The sequence below is a fragment of the Nilaparvata lugens genome, chromosome 4 (genome assembly GCF_014356525.2).
Source record: "Nilaparvata lugens isolate BPH chromosome 4, ASM1435652v1, whole genome shotgun sequence".
NCBI lineage: Eukaryota > Metazoa > Arthropoda > Insecta > Hemiptera > Delphacidae > Nilaparvata > Nilaparvata lugens.
In genome coordinates this window covers 73,182,348-73,202,655 of record NC_052507.1, presented here as the reverse complement: position 1 = coordinate 73,202,655, position 20,308 = coordinate 73,182,348, and the positions used below count along the sequence as shown (strand labels likewise).

The 20,308-nt window shown below is 32.5% G+C and overlaps 2 protein-coding genes across 2 annotated transcripts in view; one reads left to right on the top strand and one right to left on the bottom strand.

The window, feature by feature from the left end:
* Window positions 1-3,663: 3,663 nt before the first annotated feature.
* LOC111049162 lies at window positions 3,664-7,349 on the top strand. The gene is made up of 3 exons (XM_039426414.1): window positions 3,664-4,127; window positions 5,432-5,615; window positions 6,936-7,349. Exons 2-3 carry the CDS (start codon window positions 5,473-5,475, stop codon window positions 7,096-7,098), a joined length of 306 nt encoding a protein of 101 aa, XP_039282348.1. The 5' UTR covers window positions 3,664-4,127; window positions 5,432-5,472; the 3' UTR covers window positions 7,099-7,349.
* Window positions 7,350-11,770: 4,421 nt separating this feature from the next.
* LOC111049169 (protein salvador homolog 1) overlaps window positions 11,771-20,308 on the bottom strand; it is a 16,548-nt gene continuing 8,010 nt past the window's right edge. The window contains exons 5-9 of the mRNA XM_039426398.1: window positions 18,721-18,843; window positions 18,133-18,217; window positions 16,348-16,698; window positions 13,675-13,840; window positions 11,771-12,115 (exon numbers count right to left, since the gene is read on the bottom strand). Of these exons, the coding sequence (XP_039282332.1) occupies window positions 11,923-12,115; window positions 13,675-13,840; window positions 16,348-16,698; window positions 18,133-18,217; window positions 18,721-18,843 (918 nt within the window). The 3' untranslated portion in view covers window positions 11,771-11,922. The remainder of the gene's footprint in view (window positions 12,116-13,674; window positions 13,841-16,347; window positions 16,699-18,132; window positions 18,218-18,720; window positions 18,844-20,308) is intronic.

Here is a 20,308-nt window from a genome sequence, read left to right as displayed (position 1 = left end):
TTGGACTGTAGTATACATTTGAAAAGGGACAGTTTTGGGCATAAGCCTGTTGAGCCTCCTCATATATATAACTGTAAAAATAATTGAACGACTGAGAAAATTAATAAATAAATATAAACTATAAATTCAATATTCGTTACAAATTTTCTATGCTTTAACACTCCAGAGCAAAGCTCGGTCCCCCGATATTTCTAATATGTGACTATTTACCTACTGCTCTCTCAGCTGGGCTGGGTGGGAAATAGTTTCATTAAAATTTATGGGAATAGTATATATAAAAGCGAAATGGCACTCACTCACTGACTGACTCACTCACTCACTCACTCGCAGAACTAAAAATCTACCGGACAAAAACGTTCAAATTTGGTAGGTATGTTCAGTTGGCCCTTTAGAGGCGCAATAAGAAATCTTTTGGCAATATTTTAACTCTAAGGGTTGTTTTTAAGGGTTTAAAGTTCGTCTTTTAGCATGTATATTCTTCTTCTCCCAATCTCTTAATTATGATTGAAATTTCCATATCATTATGTTACTATAGAACTATAATCTAGAGAGAGTACCTCTTCGAAACAGTTGTTAACTGGCAACTAAATTAATAATTTTGTCAGGTTGGCATTAAGTTGAGTTGACTTTGTTAGGTTGGCATTAAGTTGAGTTGACTTTGTTAGGTTGGCACCAAGTTGAAGATTTAAATGCATTTATCGCGGAAAAATTGATTGGGCACTGCTACTTCAATCCTGGGAATATCATATTACTAGCCGTCAGGCTCGCTTCGCTCGCCATATCCGTTTAGCCAGCCGTTCAGTCTGAACCCCCGACTGGATTGTCCTAACATATGATAAAAATGCTCAAATGAAAAATGCATGCGAGCGAAGCGAGCCTGCTGATCTCATTCTTTGACGATCCAGTCGGGGGTCCAGGGGGCGGAGCCCCCTTGCTAGACGGATATGGTGAGCGAAGCGAGCCTGACGGCTAGTTTCATAGATAAAATCGCGGAGTTAGACAATAGAGAGGAAGCACAGCAAGGAAGCTAGGAAGTGATTGAGGGCTAGGTGTCATCTCGACTACGTCACGCTTATTATTTTGTTGCAGAATATATTATTAGTAATAGTAATATAATTATAGTAATATATTACTGTACGGGACATTTACACTGATATGTGGGGAATCGCCAGCTTAATTTAGTAAGCCGACAGTAAATAGGTTCAATATTACTTAAAATGTATTGAAAGTAACCAACAGAAACAAAAAATAATATTATTATAGACAGAAAAGATTTAAGAGTTATAAAAGCTTTTAAAGAATGAACATGGATTGGGTTTGGATAATAAACAATGCTTATCAAAGTAGTAGGTACCTACTGGTGCCTATAGATAAATATATTGTGGTATACCGTACTGTAATTCACTAGTAATGTAATAATTTATATATTCCTGTACAGTAGGTATCAAGAATTGCTGAAAAATAATGTGGTTATTCATAGACCTGCATCATACTCAAATTGACAATCATTCAAAAAAAGTTCAATTGATATATTTTCAGTGTTTCAGGTATAAGAATCGATGAGTTTACTGATTATGGTGGCCGACAGTCCCCCGTTTACTTTCATTCAATAATGATGAAAGTACTATAAGAGTAAGTAAACAATTCTCATTCTACAACAATTTAGAGATATTTTGAAAGATTATTGATAGTGTACCGTATAGGTCCCTAATAAAGGAAAAATGGCTCATTTCCAAAGAAATATTTAGATTAGAGTAATCATGTGCTTCGCTCCACGGAAATCTTTATAGTAAAAGAGGCAAAAGATTTATTCGGCATTGAAGTGGAACCAGGGGGATTCCGATCTCACTAGGCTCGAGTCAACTCTGTAACAACAGTAGAAATTAATCTGAAAAACAATTGATAGCTTATTTAAGAATTCTACATGTTTGGATTGTCATTAATCTTGGATTTTAGCAAACTCAGGTATCAGATAGTAGGTATCATAAATGGTATAGGTTGCCACTTTATCAGGATACCCTAAGAGATTACTACATTATCTCTGTTGTTAATAATTTCTACAATAATTATTAATAATATAATAATAATAATAATAATAATAAATTTTGACTTTATTTCTGCGTGAAAAAAAAAATACAGAACATGTGAAAATTAAAAGTAATAGAAAACTAAGCATGCAGTATTATCATTCTGCTCCACTATAGAAATACAATGAAAAAAAACAAAACAAAGAAGCAAAAAAAAAACAATACAGTTAATTGCTTAGGTACTCTACTAGAGCTACACTGCGAACGAAAAATACATCAAAAAGACTAGGTACTCTACTAGAGATACAATAAAATAACAGTGGACAGCAATTCAAGATAGAGATTCACAAGTTACAAAGATTATAATACATATACAACATGCAGAAATAAGTCATTACTGTATGCAAATGACCTTAAGAGGAAGGTCACGTCCGCATACAGGAGGATTAATAATGTCCATCGTCAATTTCTCGGAAAATTTTATTATTTATAAAATTTAGGAGACATATTCAGGTTTAGCCTATTGTCCCTATCAATGTATATGGATTGAGACTGTATAATAAATAATTCAAGTAAAACTGGAACCTACTACTGAAATCATAGAAAAACTTTAAATTCCATGTTAAAACACGGATACAACAAACTTCTACCATGTCTGATTTCTGTTGGGTAGCTCAAATTTTTTGATTAAAATATAAAATTATTCTATGAAAATATAAAATAATTCGATGAAAATACGGTACGCAATAATTAATGAAGATTGTTTCATTTCTATTGGATGTTAATGTTAGAACTATAGAATAATTATATTGTGCATTTAACTGTATTTCTGTATTTGTATGGCTAGTCCGTGAGCAAATAGAATGAATATTTATTTATAATTGATGAAGATTGTTACATTTTGATTATTCAAATTTTTACAGATAGAATTGAATTTTGCCGTGCCTTTTCTTCAAATTCCTGTTGGCAGAGAGGCCCTGGATCATGGCAAAACTCATCCAGTTGTAGATGTGAATGCCAAGTCTCTGATAACGGCCAGTGCACTTCTATTCATGCTTTCTTTTCGTTGTGCCAAGATTGGTGCGTGTATTCATTCCTCAAGCCTCATCACGCATTTCTAGAGGTACCGTACCGTACTATTCGAAAATTATCCTTTTTAGTCTAGAAAAAACGAAAGATCTGGAAAATACTTATTTTAGTTTTAATTTAAGTGCTATGCTACTAATGTTGATGATTAATAAAAGCAATATAAAACTTGTAGTACCCTTTTATTAAAAACATTTTTAAATCTTTGAAACATTTCAAGTTTCGACCAACTTTGGCCATTTACAAGTTAAAATGTAAAAATAAACAAGTTGATACTAGATAATAATTATATGTTCAAATGTTTATTTTCATACTGTATGATTTATTTATTTCTTAATCATTATCTTTGTTTGAAGTTATTTAATTTTAATCATATTTACTTTTAATTTTATCAAAAATAGGATTATTCAAGTCAAATTGAATTATATTTATTAGATTATTCCTATTTAATTTTGCAGTTTTATAGTGTAACGATCAATTTTCATTAATATCAGCTTTGATTATGGATACGTTGAAGATATTACGTTATACGATTAAATAGTTTCAGATTGAAGATTTGGTGTTGAAATTGAAGTGAACATAACCTACATAATATTTGGACGATTTGTGACAAAATCAGGAAATTGAAGAAGTTTTGGGCAATAGCCTGTTTTTTCTTTTCCGACTATTGTATTGTTCGCTCTATCTAATAAATAAATATAAAAATATTGTCCAATTTTCTAAAACAAATTCATTCCAACTCTGCTATCTGCCAGCTATCGTAGCAGATAAGGCAGCTCTAGCCAAGCTCCAACACATAATAGCTGAAAAACAAACAACTTAGGCACCTCTATCCTCTTTCCCGTTCCTTACTGGCATGCATTATGATAAGCAGGACAGTGCAAGAAACAAATCGGCAGTGATGAGAAAGTGAACAGTGCGGTTACAAAGTTAGCAGTGAACGGTGCGATCCCAAAAGTTGCCGTGTCAAGCTGTGTCGAACGAGTGCGTGTAGGCAAATCATTATTAACAGCGGTGAGTACAAGAATCACATTCATTATTGTCATTTGCCAGTTTCAAATTATAGTCCCCGACCTAATATTTTTTTTATCCATCACCATCCTGAATACCATCAAGTTTCATAATTAGATTCTCCAATATTTTAAAGATAAACCCTATTCCGCTCACCATAATCTCCTTTTTGAAAAATTTTAAGAGTTATATTTTGATAAAAATAGAATCCGTTACAATAGATATAAAACTGGCAAAAGTAGGTTGAAACTAGTCGTTAAAATGTTTTAAAGTTTTAAAAATGTTTTAATAAAAAGGTAGTACGACAAGTTTTATATTGTTTTTTATTAATTTGAATAAAGTAGCCCATAAAAGTGAAGTGATTTTAATGTTGATGATCACCTGCATATATGATAATGTAGGTTTAATTTTCATGGTATGCTATCTTGCTGTGCCCTGTCCGTAATTATGTAGCCTACTATACATTACTTTTCAATTAAAAATCATTATCCAATAGTTTAGAAAATTATTGAACACTGGAAAAACTTTGAAATACTTCAAGTAGTTTTCATTTGTATATTTCTTTATACTTCTTATCAAGTCTTTCACGTCTATTTTTTCATTATATTTATTTCACAAGGAGAAATCCGTTTGGGTGGCATTTTTAATGGAGTTAGCTAGTATGCAACTTCTAGGGCTTGCTAGAATTGTACCCAGGTACATTCTAAGGTTATACTATGATATTCAAAAATATGAAAATTTCCAAGAATGTGTATATGTTTCCAAAAAATGTTTTGTTACGGTGAGGAATATGACAGAATATTTATTTAAATTGGGCCTATATAATAGAAAAAACAAGTTAGGCTAATCAGGAGAAAAATAATCAATCCAAAACTTTTTCTAGAACAATTTTGTTCCCAAAAAGTTATATTTTGAAATTTCAGGATGTGCTCTTGTGTTCAAATTAATATTCACACCAGAGTACATCAGTACCTTTTGGAAGAATTTTGAATTTGGAATGAAAGCCTAAACAAAAATAAAGAATATTGTACCTTTGCATTATTAATTCTACATTTTCATACATTATTTTTTGTTTATTTATTGATTTTGTTGAAAAATTATTGTAATTTGTTGATGTATACAATAAGATACAACTGGTGTATTGCTGTAACTCTGACAATTATTAATTTGATATTTCAATTTTATTTGAAAAAATCAATTGCAGAACCGCTACTTTCTCGAGCTGAAACCCATTTTTCAAAATTTGATGGAAATAACTTGAATTGATTATTCCACCGATTTTAACCAGTGCTTTTCAATTTTATCAGGATTCGAAGAGAGTGAGGAATTCAATAAAATAGTGAACATTATGGATGATGTCATAAATAAAATGCAAATAGACAGAGCAGCCTGCCTACAACAAGCAATCTGTACAGCGGTACAGTCTGCTTCCAAAAAAGTTACAGAAAGGAAAGCATCAAGCTGGGACAAAATTATTGAGGGCTTAGCCAGGTAAGATTGACTGATAAACTTCAATAATTCATTCCCGTATTTTATGAGGTACAAATATTTTTTAATACTAGATCATAAAAAGTAGGCTACCGGTAAAGATGGAAATATCGAAATAACCGTGTTATTTTTTCAAGCCGTTCTAATTTCATCGGATTATTTTTGTGCAGTTGACTATAATAACAAGACTTGCAAAAAATATCAGTGTTGCCAAATTAATAATAGTGCGAAATTTCAATGCGAGCTCAATATTCAAATTTAAAAATCTGCATCGACTGTGTTGTCAAATTGAATGTATCCAGTCTTAGGGGCTTACAAGAAAATATTGAAATGTCACACAGCTTGGCAACACGGATATGTTCAAGTAGGTATCAACTTGTTTTATTCAGAGTTCTAATTTTTTAAGACCCCCGAGCTCACCAAAGTTGCAAGACGTAGCCAACTAACTAACGGTAAACCGTAAAATTAAATAGGTACCGTACCTATAGGCCTACCGTACCTATCTTACACAAAAATATTTAATTAACTCATTTGTTAATAATTAACACAAAATATTAATTTACAGAACTTGTAGAAAACTTCATGACGAAGAGAAAGATGTATAATAAGTCTATAATCGATAAACGCAACCTTTAAAAAATAAACCTAATTACATACAAAACGCATGAAAAGAGAGCTTTTAAACAGTTATTGTCTTTTTTCATGCGTTTTGTATGTAATTAAGGTTTTTTTTAAATGTTGCGATTGTCTATTAAAGATTTATTTTACATCTTTCTCTTCAAAATTAAATTTTCTACAAGTTCTGTAAATAATAAATATTCTATGTTTATTGTACATTTAACATAGCAAATCTGCTTCAAACCTTAAAGGAACATGTTTTTGGGACCAAGTTTCGCGTATTTTGCCACATATCTTGAAAATTACTGTAGCTACAGGTCTGGAAACTGTTTTATTCAATTTTTCAACTCATTTTACATGAAGCACGCTAAATTTTACATAGTCTTAATTAACTGCCAACAAATACCCGTAGGGCTTCGTTTCAGCAGGGGAACTGAAATTCAGACGAAATCTTTCATCCTGTATAACTTTGTAACTAACCATTTTCGGACCTATGTTAATTAGAACTTTTTTCTTCTTTTAATGTGAGGAATCACTCCCTAACTTATGGGCACCTTTTTTTCAGAACACTCTGTATACTGTACATTTCAATTATAAATTTTGTTTTAAATACCTTTAATAGCCCAAGAGAACTATAAAACAAAGCTTCACCTATCATTTATGACTAATTAAATAAATGAATAAAATGAATTGTTTTATTTGCAGCAATAAATTGTTGCAACAGTACACATATGGATCATCAACGTATGATGCAGCAATGTATGGACTGATGGTGGATAGCAATTGTAGCACCAAATATGAAGGCTGCAATTCTGGCATTCAAAAAATCATCAACATTGCCCACATATTTCTTTCAAGGCTTCAATAGCATAGATAATATTATAAGGCTTGATACCTAATTTTATTGGGATTGTAAGCAGAAATCGCTTGATACTAGTCTGAAATTATTTGATGAATTAAGTGCCTACACCATACAAGATAAGGTTTTTGTAAGGACAATCATAGAAGATAAGGTTAATGTAAGGAAAATGTGGGAGGACCTCTTATTTTTCTATTGATCTAATAGTGAACTTGTATGTTATACTATTGCAATGTGTAGTATTTGTAACTTAATTCTAGTAAATTTTGTCCTGTCCTGTCGTGTCGGCGAGATATCGGTGTATCAACGACTAATGGCTGTTTGGGTTGTTGTATCTACAATGCTAATAATTTGATGTAAACAGCTATACTACTATCATCAAAAGCTTACCGAGTTGAAAGCAGAGAAAAGTCGGGAGAAAATACTATGCTACTTCAAGTTATCAATTGCATGCCTCACTGCATGCAATTAATATTCGATAAAACAGCTGTTTTCTCACGTCGACGCGCAATTTAAAAAGGAGCATACCTGTAAAATTTCATGAAAATCTATTACCTCGTTCCGCCGTAAATGCGCAACATATGAACATTAAGAGAAATACGAAACCGTCGACTTGAATCTTAGACCTCACTTCGCTCGGTAAATAAGTTATAATAACATTGGATTGCAAGAAAAGTGTGTTGAAGCGATTCTATAACTTTAGTTTTAACATTCCATTGTAATTGGCTACAAAAAAATATTGCTTCATTGTAATCGGTCAAATTTAGTAAACGTTATGGTTTCAATTTCGGAGCGTGAGAGGTGAAAAATCCGGGTTGTGATCTTACTAGTGGTTCAACATTGTTGGTTCTCTAGCCAGATAATATAGTGAATGTCCTACTTTAGATAACCAAGGTTTTTAATTATATATCTTATTATATTAAGCGAGCAATTTCTGTATGTATTTTTATATTCATCTGGTTATTTTTATATCTGGTTATTTATGTCCAACGGATCTCTAAAACGGCTCTAACGATTTTCACGAAATTTGAAACATAGTAGGTTTATGATATAAAAATTCGATTGCACTAGGTCTCATCCCTGGGAAAACTCGCTGAAGGACATTAGAAGGATAATAATTATTCATCCTTTAAAAAACATATGATAATTTCGTCCTCTATCAATAACAGAAGATGCGAGTACCTGTGTGGAAGAGAGACAGAATTATGTTCAGCTGTTAAACTATTTGCAATTAATCAGCTTATTTCACGAGAAAAATTATCTAGAAATTTTAATCGAATTGATCAAAATAATCTGATTTGTTGACATGACATGGTATATAATCTAAATTAGAGTATATCATAATTTTCAAAGTTAATCATTATTTTACAGTTTTAAGTGATTGGTGAGTGTTATTTTGTTATTAAATTTGGTTTGTAAACAATCTAAATTAGAACTTTTCTGTTTTCAAATGTTTGGACTGAAAATTGGACCTGAATTCAAGTCTATGGAACATGACCTACTTTTTGAAATATTTATAGTGTATAAATCAAAATTCGGGGAAGAAAGAGTTTTGAGCTGTGCCTGTTAGTCCTTCCCCAATCATTTTAAGGAATTGTGTTCTATTATCAATAAATAAATAACGAGCGAAGCTCGGTGTCCCGATATTTTAATATTATTACCTATAAATCATTTGTTGAAATATAGTATTGTGGAAACTATGAATGTAGAAAGAAATAGATATATAAGAAGAGAAATACAAGGATTAAAAAAACAGGACTGAAGTTTAACAACTACAAAACTTAACCTATTTCGGACTATGTGTAACCTTATCTAAATTTTGAAGAGTAATAGCACAAGGTTACCTTATTTTTTTCTCTCCCTATCATTTTGATGATGTACTTATTGTATGAATCAATAAAAGAATTAATCAATATCCAAGAAGAATTCGTTCAATTCTATAAAAATCATTTGTTTATTGCATAACAACAGTTTTGAAAGCCTAATATCACATAGTTGAATTTATAGTGTTCAGTAAATACAATATTTTCTAAATATAACGCATTAAAATATTTCAAACTAATGAGCTACCTTTATAAACTAATGGGCTACCATTTTCAAGATTATTCTAAATTTGTGATGTAGCACAATTATTTTATATAATAACAGTTGACGGCTTGTAAAGGCACTCAGTATGGATGTAGTCATCAGTAGATCAATATACAATCTGCTACATAATAAAGTAATGTAATTTTTTATTGGTAATAAAGAAACCATCAGCAGTATAAACACTAAAAAACAGTTTTCTAAAAACATTTTTAAGCAAAATAATAAAAAATAGTTCCACTAATGGCACGTGAAAAAATAATAGGTATTTACCTAATAATAATAATAATAATTAGTTTAACTATCATTGCTTGAAAGCACTTTCATAAAAGTCAAAAACTATTTGTTACTTTAAAAGAGTAAATTTTAGAAGAATAAAATAATTTTTAAGTGAAATATTAAATATAATTATATTTGTCATTTTTTTGTTGTTTTTAAGTAATAAAACTAATTTTGTTCCAGGTTATCAAATCTACTTTCTAATTTAAAATTACCTTCGAATACATTAATAAACTTTAAAAATGTTGTGATTTTAATGCACAGAGAGGAACTAATTATCTTTATTTTCAATTTATTACATTTTCAACTAATTTACACTTTTTAACATTTTAATTACGAGAGTTTAATTTACATATTCGAATTAAATAGAAGTTTATCGATAAAGATTTATTAGGCTAGCCAAGATAATAGCTTATTAAATCAAACCTTAAAGAACCTTAAAAATCTTAAAGAATTTTTTCAAAACAGATTTTAATAAGTTTTTAAACTTGAATTTACCCTACTAAAGATCAAAAGTAAAGATTTTAAATAATAGCTTATTAAATTAAACCTTAAAATTCTTAAAGAATTTTTTCAAGACAGATTTTAATAAGTTTTTAACTTGAATTTACCCTACTAAAGATCAAAAGTAAAGATTTTCAAAGTATATTGAAAGTCAACATATTCAACAAACAAATAAAGTACTTTACAAGAAAAATAACACGTAAACGTTAAAATTGGACATAAAAAGGAACATGCATTTTGAAATAAATATAAGAATAAATTATAAAAAAAATAGAAATCCATTGTTGAAATCTTTCTGTTTTCAACTATTACAAGATTGAATAAAACATATAGCTTACCGGTATATTCGTCACTAATTATTATTCAAATAATTATGAAGGAAATATTCTAGTCTACATAAATTAATAAAAACCGACAACGCAATAAACTCAATATTAACAAACCAATTTGTTCAGTCCTAGTTGGAATTCAAAGTTTCTTCAAAAACTAAAATATACTGGCAGCAGAAATGTACATAAATAACGCATCTAGCTTTACAAACTATCCTACTCGTGCTATTCTCCCCAATAGTTGGGACATATTATATAATAAAGTGTGAAGTTTCACTTGATCTACAAGTACGTCTTTTATTTGAAATTATATGTTTGTCAAAACATAATGAATGGAGGCAGTCAACCGACCGAATTTTGAAAATGCAACACAATCATTTGTTATTACACACTGCCTTGAAAATCATTTCACTAAAATAATGTCTTCCTTAGAATCAAATCTATAAACAGAAATAAAGCTTTCGATACAAACGTTAATCAAGGTTTGATCTTTCATCAACCATAATCTGATACAGCACCAATTAAGTTCAGATTGAAGCCAAGTCTAAAGGTAGGCGCACACAGATCGTCATCAGACGGACGGCACGCATCGGACGATTAGATTTGATACATTGTTTTCAATTGGAGTACGCATACCTATACGATGCGGATAGGTATGCGCACTCCAATTGAAAACCGCATCGAATCTAATCATCCGATCAGTGCCGTCCGTCCGATGACGATCTGTGTGCGCCTACCTTTAACCGCCGTAAAAAGATGTAACAATATGAAGAGAACCAATAAACGTAACATACCTCAATGACCTCATGATAATGCAATGACTTCATTTTATGTATAGTTGAATATAATTGACTTGAATGAAACAGACACTAAAACATGATAACATGTAAGTAGAAATGGATACAATTTGTATGAAACCGGTCTCAATAGCATGTTTTTATAAGATATTAATATTTTAAACAAATCTTACGCATAATTTTCTAATGAATGATTGAAACTCAACTATGAAACTAGAGGTTCGCTGGTGGAGAGGACTCAAAGTGCCAGTTGCACAAAAACCGGTAAAATTTGATCGTGATTAATTTCACTAGTACCAATCAGAAAAGTATTTTTTTCGAAAAAGCCTTCTCTGATTGGTTCTCGTGAAATTAATCATGATTAACCGGGTTTTGTTCAACTGTGCCTCAATCTCTAAGGCCCGGTTGCACAACAGCCGGTTGAATTTAACCGTGATTAACTTTAAGAGAACCAATCAGAGAAGGCGTTTTTCAAATGACGGCTTCTCTGATTGGTTCTCGTGGAAATAATCACGGTTAAAATTTAACCGGCTGTTGTGCAACCGGCACCAAGTCTGATAAAAGAAACACTCATTTAATTTCAAACTCATCTATTGTCAGATTCATTTCAAACTGTCAACATTCCTTGTAAATGAAATCAAGGCTTCCCATTGAATAAGGCTGACAGTTTTAAGTGAATCTGACTAACTGTAGCCTCAAACCTGCAGCCTCGAATCTTCTTGTAAATCCCTTTAAACCAATGAAGTGAAAGTTTGTTTTTCTGTAGCCTCGAGTCTGTTTAATCTACTAAAAAATAAATTAAGCTATAGAAATCACAGCCGTCGTATGTTGAGGAAGTGTCAAACCTTCGTCTCGGACTGATGCGACAGGGCGGTCTCCTTGAGGGCTTCCGAACTCAACTCGATCACTTTGATGCCGCCGCCTCCGCTTGCACCGCCCCCATCCAGCTCCGGGGGCGGCGGGGCGGCCATTAGCATCCTCGCGTGTTGTGAGGCCGACAGCCGCTGATCCATTTCACACAGGAGAGCCGATCTGTGAATTCAAATAAATCAATATTTTGTCCTGAAACGTGTTTCAAGCTTTTAACATTCATCAAGAATCATGTACAGTATTTGGACTCAGGGGATCTTGAAACGTATAAAAAACATGAAATTGAGGTACCTTGAATTTTTGGAAAGCAATACTTTCCATTTCTATGGTAGTAGGTAGGGCAAGGAAAGTAAAAACATAAACAGGACTCACAAAAATCTGGTGTGGCGCACTCACACAACTTTCCTTGCCGTTATGAAAATTGATCACCTGACGCTAGTGTTCCTGTGGAGTCATCCGTGGTCTAGTGGATAGAGTGCTTGCGTAGCAGCATAGAGATCCCGGGTTCGAACCCCCCTCATTACCAAAAGTTTTTTAACCAGATCACTCCCGTGTTATCGGATGGGCACGTTAAACTGTCGGTCCCGGCTGAAGTATGACAGTCGTAAGGCCCATTGACGGCTTAAATTATATATTCAGGCGGTGGGACCTTCCCGAAAGGGATTCCCCACCAACAAAAGCCATACGATTTTTTTTTAGTGTTCCCGCGCATCTCAAGTCTACTACTATTCAAAGATCTGAGCCAGCTGGTGACAGGACAATTACGCTGGAAACACACGAGGTCTGCTATCTCTTCATAGTGAATGATTTAATAGAATCAACAGTTGTCAACAGTTTGCAATTGAAATAATCACATTTTCTCGAATTTCGAGCTTATTTTCAATTTCAGGTGAAAATGTTACTGAACATTAATTGTAGAGATTTTCATGCTCAATCTTTTCCACTTGGACGTTTTTTGTTTAATGATTAACGTTAAATTGTTTTGTTTAAATTGTATCTGAAGCCTGATAATTGGGAATATAAAATCAAACTTTGCATAGATGGGGCGGAGCTCCTGAAATTTTTACAGATATGGGACTTATGGCAGTTGATAGAGCTTATCAATGACTAGTTTAGGTATGAATTTGATCAAAATCGTTGGAGCCGTTTTCGAGAAAATCGCGAAAACCCTGTTTTTGACATCATTTTCGCCATTTTAGCCGCCATCTTTAATTGAATTTGATCGAAATTGTTCGTGTCCGATCCTTATATTGTAAGGAACTTAAGTTCGAAATTTCAAGTCATTCCGTTGATTGGGAGATGAGATATCGTGTACACAGACGCGCGCGCGAACATGTGCACACACACACACACATACACACACACAAACACGCACACATACACATACAGACCAATGCCCAAAAACCACTTTTTTGGACTCAGGGGAACTTGAAACGTATAGAAATTTACAAATTGGGGTACCTTAATTTTTTTCGGAAAGCAATAGGCTACCTTAATACCTCTTAATACCTTCAGCTTCATCCATTACCCACAATTGTGGGATCGATGGCGTCAAAGATTTGGAAGACCAAATTAATACAGAGTCGCGCAACAAAAAGAAATCCGATTTTTCAGGGAAGCTGGTCAAGAGCAACGCTAGAAGTAATGTGAACTAAATACCAACAGTTTGAAACAGACGTTGGATATTATCATTAAGATTGTTATAATCTAAGTTGGCTTACCTGTATGCTTCATATCTCATGACAATTTCTTCCAGCTCTTGCTTGTACAGCCTTGTTAGCATAGCATTGAAACAGTCTAATTCTGGTAACCTGAACATTTCCCAACGCAGCTTGTGATCCAAATTTTGGGATGCCTTTGAGTAGACATTCAGCCAATGAGGTATTTCTAAAACATTGCACGAAAATAAATTAGAACAGAATGTTATAAATAATAATTATTATTCAACGAAAATCACAATTAAATTCTGCAATTTCTATTTCTAATTTATTTCCATCTGCAAAATGTTATACAAGAAAATAAAAGTAATACTATATGAAGTGTTATTGTACTAAAATAAAATTAATAAATTAAATACTAAAGAGAAGTTGGGAGCTCTCGCAAAACCAATAGTTATGGGTTATAATAGTTATTAAATCGAACAAATAAAATGTTTAAACTAATTAATTGTTAATAGGCTTATGATGAGGATAGAGGAGTTTCATCTCTAAACACTTGATTCAATGAGACTGTTTGTCTAAAATTTGAAGAAAAGTCCAAAACAGGGTATTTTTTGCTAAGTTAATACTAATGTATTTTGTACTAATGTACAGCCGGGTTTAGACGCTCACGCCATTTGCGCAAACTGGCTTGCGCAAGCCAAATTTGCGCAAACGAGCGAAATAAAATTCTTCTGTTCACACGCTCAGTTCAGTTAAAATAAATAAATAAATATTTTTATTGCATAAAAACTGTACATTACAGATATGGCAAATGTCAATTATTATAAAAACAAATAAAATACATGAAAATGATCAATGTCACAAAGTACAATTTGGCTTGTGAATTTCACTGATACTAACCTAAAAACCAGCTAATAAACTGCTATCAGTAGCAGTTATCTATGGAAGCAGTAGCTATCCAAATCAGTTTTGATCTATATTAGATTGTTATCCAGATCACTCATAGTATCCATATATCACTCCACAGTCTGCCTGTCAGCTTCTTGGTCAACTGATCGCATTTTTTCTATTAGGGCATCATAAGCATGAGATTTAGCCTAGCGATCACTGAATTCTTTGGACTAAATTTGCCATAGACAAGGAAAAGATTTATAAACTTCTATTAAATCACTCAGGAAATCTTTTTAATTTGCCATATTTATTAATTATTATGATATACTAATATTATAGACACTATTAATTATGAAACACTTGAGAACTAAACACTAATATATTTAGCATGAAAACTTGAATAGGTAATAATAAATAAAAATCACGAGACAGTCAAACTAGAGGTTCAGTTGTGGTCAGGATTCGCGTGCGCATGCGCGAAAACGTACTTTTGGCCTGCCAGTTTGCGCAAATGGCTTGAGCAGTGTTTGAACGCTCATTCCAATACTCCAACCGCAAGCCGATTTTCTGTCAGATCAGAATTTGCTCAAGCCAGATTTTTTGGCTTGCGCAAGCCAGTTTGCACAAATGGCTTGAGCGTCTAAACCCGGCTTACTAAGAACGAGTTCATGAATTAAATAAAACAAAAAACAGAACAGCTATATCCAGGAAAATCACACAAATAGAATAATTACTGTACTGTGTACATTCATTGGATGCATTATCACTATAATCTGTAGGTTTGTATATTTTTGGACTCAAAATTTGACTCGAAAAATGAAGGAACATAACCTACTTTTTGGTGGTTATCTAATCATGCATATATGATTATGTTAGTATATCATGGAATGTAAATAAATAAACTATGTAATGAATGAGAATTTAGTCTTGGGAATTTATTTATTTATCACATTGTGTACAAATACTTGAGATGAGGAAAGGCACAACAGGCTCATACCTAAAACTGTCCCATTTCCAATTTATACTATACTGTCCAAATCAAAATGTTGGTTATGTCACTTTCACTTTTCAAAATAAAATTTATGCTCTTCAATACTCAGACTTCAAACGAGCAAATTTTGAACCAAATAGATACTATTAGAGCCTAGAATCAAAAAATCTAGAACAGTAACTTAATAATTATTCAAAAAGTCTAAATTTTGATTGAAACTAAAAATTTTCGAACTAAAAACCTCACACTTTACAGAAATTCACAGATATGGAGAAACAAGGCAAAAAATACTCATTATTACCTATACTGAGGTCAACGTTATAATGGCAGTGGATAAAGATAGGAGAATAGCGTTGCCGATTCTCTGCCTTCTATACAGAATATAGCTGATACCGGTTTATCAGATCTAATATCAACTGTCCATTCTCGTTTTAAATGACCAATTTTATTCGTCAAAAAATGTTTTTTCGATGACTGAATCAATAGATTTTATAATTGAGATTAAAAAATATTGTATTCATTAATTATATTTCTACATGAACCATCTGGCAGCGTTGCGAAGATAGAGAAAGATAGCGCTATCTGCTTTATGATAGACAAGGATAGCAACATCAATGTTAATCAAATACTGTCATTATAACGTTGACACAACATAATAATAACCTAACCTATAGTGAAACCATAACCCTTTCTCGGACTTTTAAAATGTTATCTAAATTTAGGAGAAAAATGGTACAAGGAGTATCCTTAGTTTTTCTCTCCCAATCAGTGCTACTTTGTAAAAATTATAAATAAATAAAATTGAATAAGAATATGAATTGAAAAATAGGTACATTAAAGTGATTGGTTACCTTGGTTGAGATAGGGGTTGGCAGGGACTAGCACGCTGTGGGGATGAAAGTGTGTGTGGCGGGGGATGGGAGGGGGCGCCATCTCCAGCTGAAAGCGCACTTCCGGCTGGTAGATGAAGTGGGGGGCGCAGGGGTGCTCGTACTGCGCCGCCTTTGTGATGTGGTTGACATAGTAGACGCCATACTCGGGTGACTCGATGCGCTCCCAGCCGGTGGGCAGGCCTTCCTTCTCCAGCGGGTGCGACCAGTGTGTCGTCTTGGTGTTGTGGTCGATGTAGTACTTGCGGCCCCGCAGTGTGTAGTCCACTGACCAGCCCGGTGGAAGGGGCAGCTCGTCGCCCGAATCGACACCTGAACAACATTACATACCAAATTCAGTTCAAATTGAATTTAGTATTGGGATAGGGGCAGGGAATTCTTATTACCTGTACAGAACCTACAGAAAATTCAATTCAAAGTTAATTCAACACATGACAGTAAAAAATAAATAATCCAGATTCACGCGTGTGACATTAACATAAAGTTGAGTCACAAATATCGTGAAAAGTACAGCAGTACAAAAAATATCGTAATAGAATATTCGAAATTAATTAATTTCCTAAAAATACACACTGCATAATAAATATATATATAATTTTTATTTTTTTTATTGTCAATACTATAGCTATCTAGTCTGGAGACTAATGAGCTATTTTTTTCCACCCTAACATACTACTTGAAAATTTTAACAGCGAATATCTCATTGGAAATTCTTACTGATATTGTTTATTCAATTAATATGTACACTTGTTGACTGTACTATAGAAGCTAGCTAGATTCACTCAATCACTGCTCTGCTCTTTCACTGGACACTAATTGAACAAGCACTACACTAGTTCATACGGTTTCCTCCTTTTGAGCCTCCGCACCAAACCTCCATTGTCCAGCAGCTGGATCGCCTCAACGTTGTTGATAAATAAATATATTTGTTCAATCAGTTAATAGTTTCAAATTATAAAAGCGGCATTCAATTAAAGCATAATAAAATAGTTTAATATAAAATTGAGTAACAAATATCGTGAAAAGTACAGCAGTACAAAAAATACCGTAATAGATGATTTGAAATTTATTTATTTCCTAAAAATACACACTACATAATAGAGATATTTGTTCAATCAGTTAATAGTTCCAAATTATAAAAGCGGCATTCAATTAAAGCATAATGAAATAGCTTAAACTGTTTTGTTAAAGCAAATGTTGCCTGACTTTTTTACTTTCGATGAAATTTTATTCTACTTGCTCTACCTACACTACCTAATATAAGAAAAGTATTGTTTTTCAAAAAAAAAAACAAAGGTAGCCCAATTTTAGGTTTTCTATATCTTTCAAGGTCCCCTTGAAACGTTTGATGTTCTAGTTTCTAGTCTTACAGTAAAAGGTCTAGAGAATATACTTGATGTAATTCAAGTTGAATCTTCAATTTTTGACCAAATTATTTTTATAATTTTTTTTCAAAACATAAATAAAACTTGCACATAAAGAATCGCGAACTGTTATTTTGGTACAAACAGATTGTGAATTGGTCTGTAAAACGGACAGGAACGTTATCATTAATCAAATTCATTAATGATTGAGTATTGATTTTCTTTCAATATTAGTACGAATGCTATGAAAAAGATTCTAAAGCATAGGTTATTGGAAAATCGTCAAAACACAGAAATTACACCCTTATTAGCATAGAAATGATAAATTAGAAAACTTAATAAGAGTTATCACAAATAATGAAGAAAAACTATTAAATATTACCTGGAGGCTGACCTCGGCTCTGAGACAGAGAGTGTCTCGGATGATTGAAGGAATGTGCTGAGACAATCTGCTGATTGTAAGGAACCTAAAACAAATACAAACAATTTAAATTATACTTACCACTAATATTCCCATTCTTCACAATTTTCTCATATTCTGAGACGTTCATGTTTCAAAATAATTTATCTCCAGTGGCATATATTGAATATATTTTTAGGGGGGCCAAGGTTAATGTTAGGTTTAGTAATTTTAAGTAACACCCCTTGATAATTAATATCAGTTTTGCTGCTCATATTCAGAGGGTGATTTGTACTGAACACCCTTTACCGTCAGGACGTCAAAAAATTCAGATTACTGTACTTTTATCTGTAATTACTGTACTGATTTTTCTTCATATTCATTATTTTGGGGGGGGGTCCCCCCTTATATACGCCTCTGGGTTTCACAAATATATTTCTCTATTCCAACTATAGATCAACAATTTTTATTTTCAACTGAACTTATAAATGAACACAAAACAATAGCCAATAATACCATAATACCAAAATTATAACATTTCATATATTTTTACACATTCGGAGAACTTACCTGTTGATAGGGCTGTAGCCTATAATCGGTGTAGGCGGGTGATTCGTTGTACCTGAGACAAGGATCTGTGATGTCACCGGCGCTGTGCACAGATATATAATTTGGACTCAGCTGTGATCCACCCTACAAATACAAAATGAAGATTTGAAGATTATAAACAGAAACCAGCCAATTTTTAATAAATTTTGCCAGTTATATAAAGCCATCGTAGCAATTCATCACAGAATATCTTGTGAAACAATAATAACAACTTCTATTTATAAAAATGTTTCGTTAATTTTGAAATGTGAAAAGTAGTTTTCAATTAATCTTCTTCAAATGGTTTCACTTTCTTCTTCTACTTGGATTAACTGAGGACTGCAGTTATTGTATAAGTGAGTTACTTTATAGTAAATGTAATGAGCACTAGTATTTAGTATTAAGGCTGTTCGATACACCTTTTTATTTTTATTTAAATTTCATTTCATTTATTCATAGACAATAAATACAATGCAGGCAAAAACAATAGGCATTCGCCAAAAACTGCTTTAAACCTTAATTTGGAATACACAGTCTAGAGGTTATATAAATGATTTATTTTTTGGGTTGTTGAAGTGCTGAACTCCGTTTTCTTCCCAGATCATAAACGGTTTCGAAATTTCCATTAGTTTTTTTTTTAATACATTCAGTATATCATTGGCTTTGTTCTAAGATGCGTTTTTTCGCGATTAATGCCAAAATAAACAAATTATCGAATTTACAAAAAATGTTACTTTTTTATTTATGAACGATATGGGGAATAAAATGTTTTAGTTTGGAAAGATACATTTTTTTGAATTTTCAAGAGAAGTTCTAATAATAATGTCGAAACCGTTTATGATCTGGGAAGAAAACGGAATCTGGAAAGTTGGCACTTCAACAGCCAATAACTCGCTTATTAGACCACTTAAAAATCTAAGTTGCCGCTTTTTCTTACTCTTATAATTACAATGATCTTAACAATTATATAGAAAAAGATTATCCAATTTAAATAATAAAAAGTGTACCGAACAGCTGTCAACCGAAGGGTTTGAAGATGGTAGCGAATGGTGGGGCACTATGTGTGCCAGTATTTAAATGAATTCATTCAATATCCTCAAGCTTGAAGATAAAAAATTATGCTGCTCAATTGATGAATAAATTATAATTTTTGAGCTCCACTAACTCTCCCTTTTTCAACTGTTTCTTCTTTCTTTGTATAATTATACATATCTTTCTTCCTATACCCCTTTACTAACTTCCCGGAATCTAACCCAAATATCGTTCTCTTCTAATCTTATTAGTTAATCGTGAATATTTTTAACAAGTGCAATATAGTTTCTTTTGTTTTCTTTTTTGTATGTTAATTGTAATGTTATACTACCACATGAGGGCTCGTACTAGAGTTTGTCTGTGAGCCTTTCTATGTTTTCATGGAATAAATAAATACCTTAGACTAAAGCAAAGATTGTTGCTGTTTAAGTAGCAGCCGTCAAGCTAAGCCATCTAAATCAAGCTTGGTAGATGTTTCTTAGTCATAAATCATAGTCAGAATATTCCAAACTTTCTAAATTGGTCGGTTGAGTTTTTA

Bases quoted from the DNA above. Each gene is read 5' to 3' on its own strand.
- LOC111049162 (XM_039426414.1), top strand. From the start codon at position 5,473: ATGGATGATGTCATAAATAAAATGCAAATAGACAGAGCAGCCTGCCTA. The intron at 5,616-6,935 runs GTAAGATTGACT...TTTTATTTGCAG, and splicing joins ATTATTGAGGGCTTAGCCAG to CAATAAATTGTTGCAACAGT.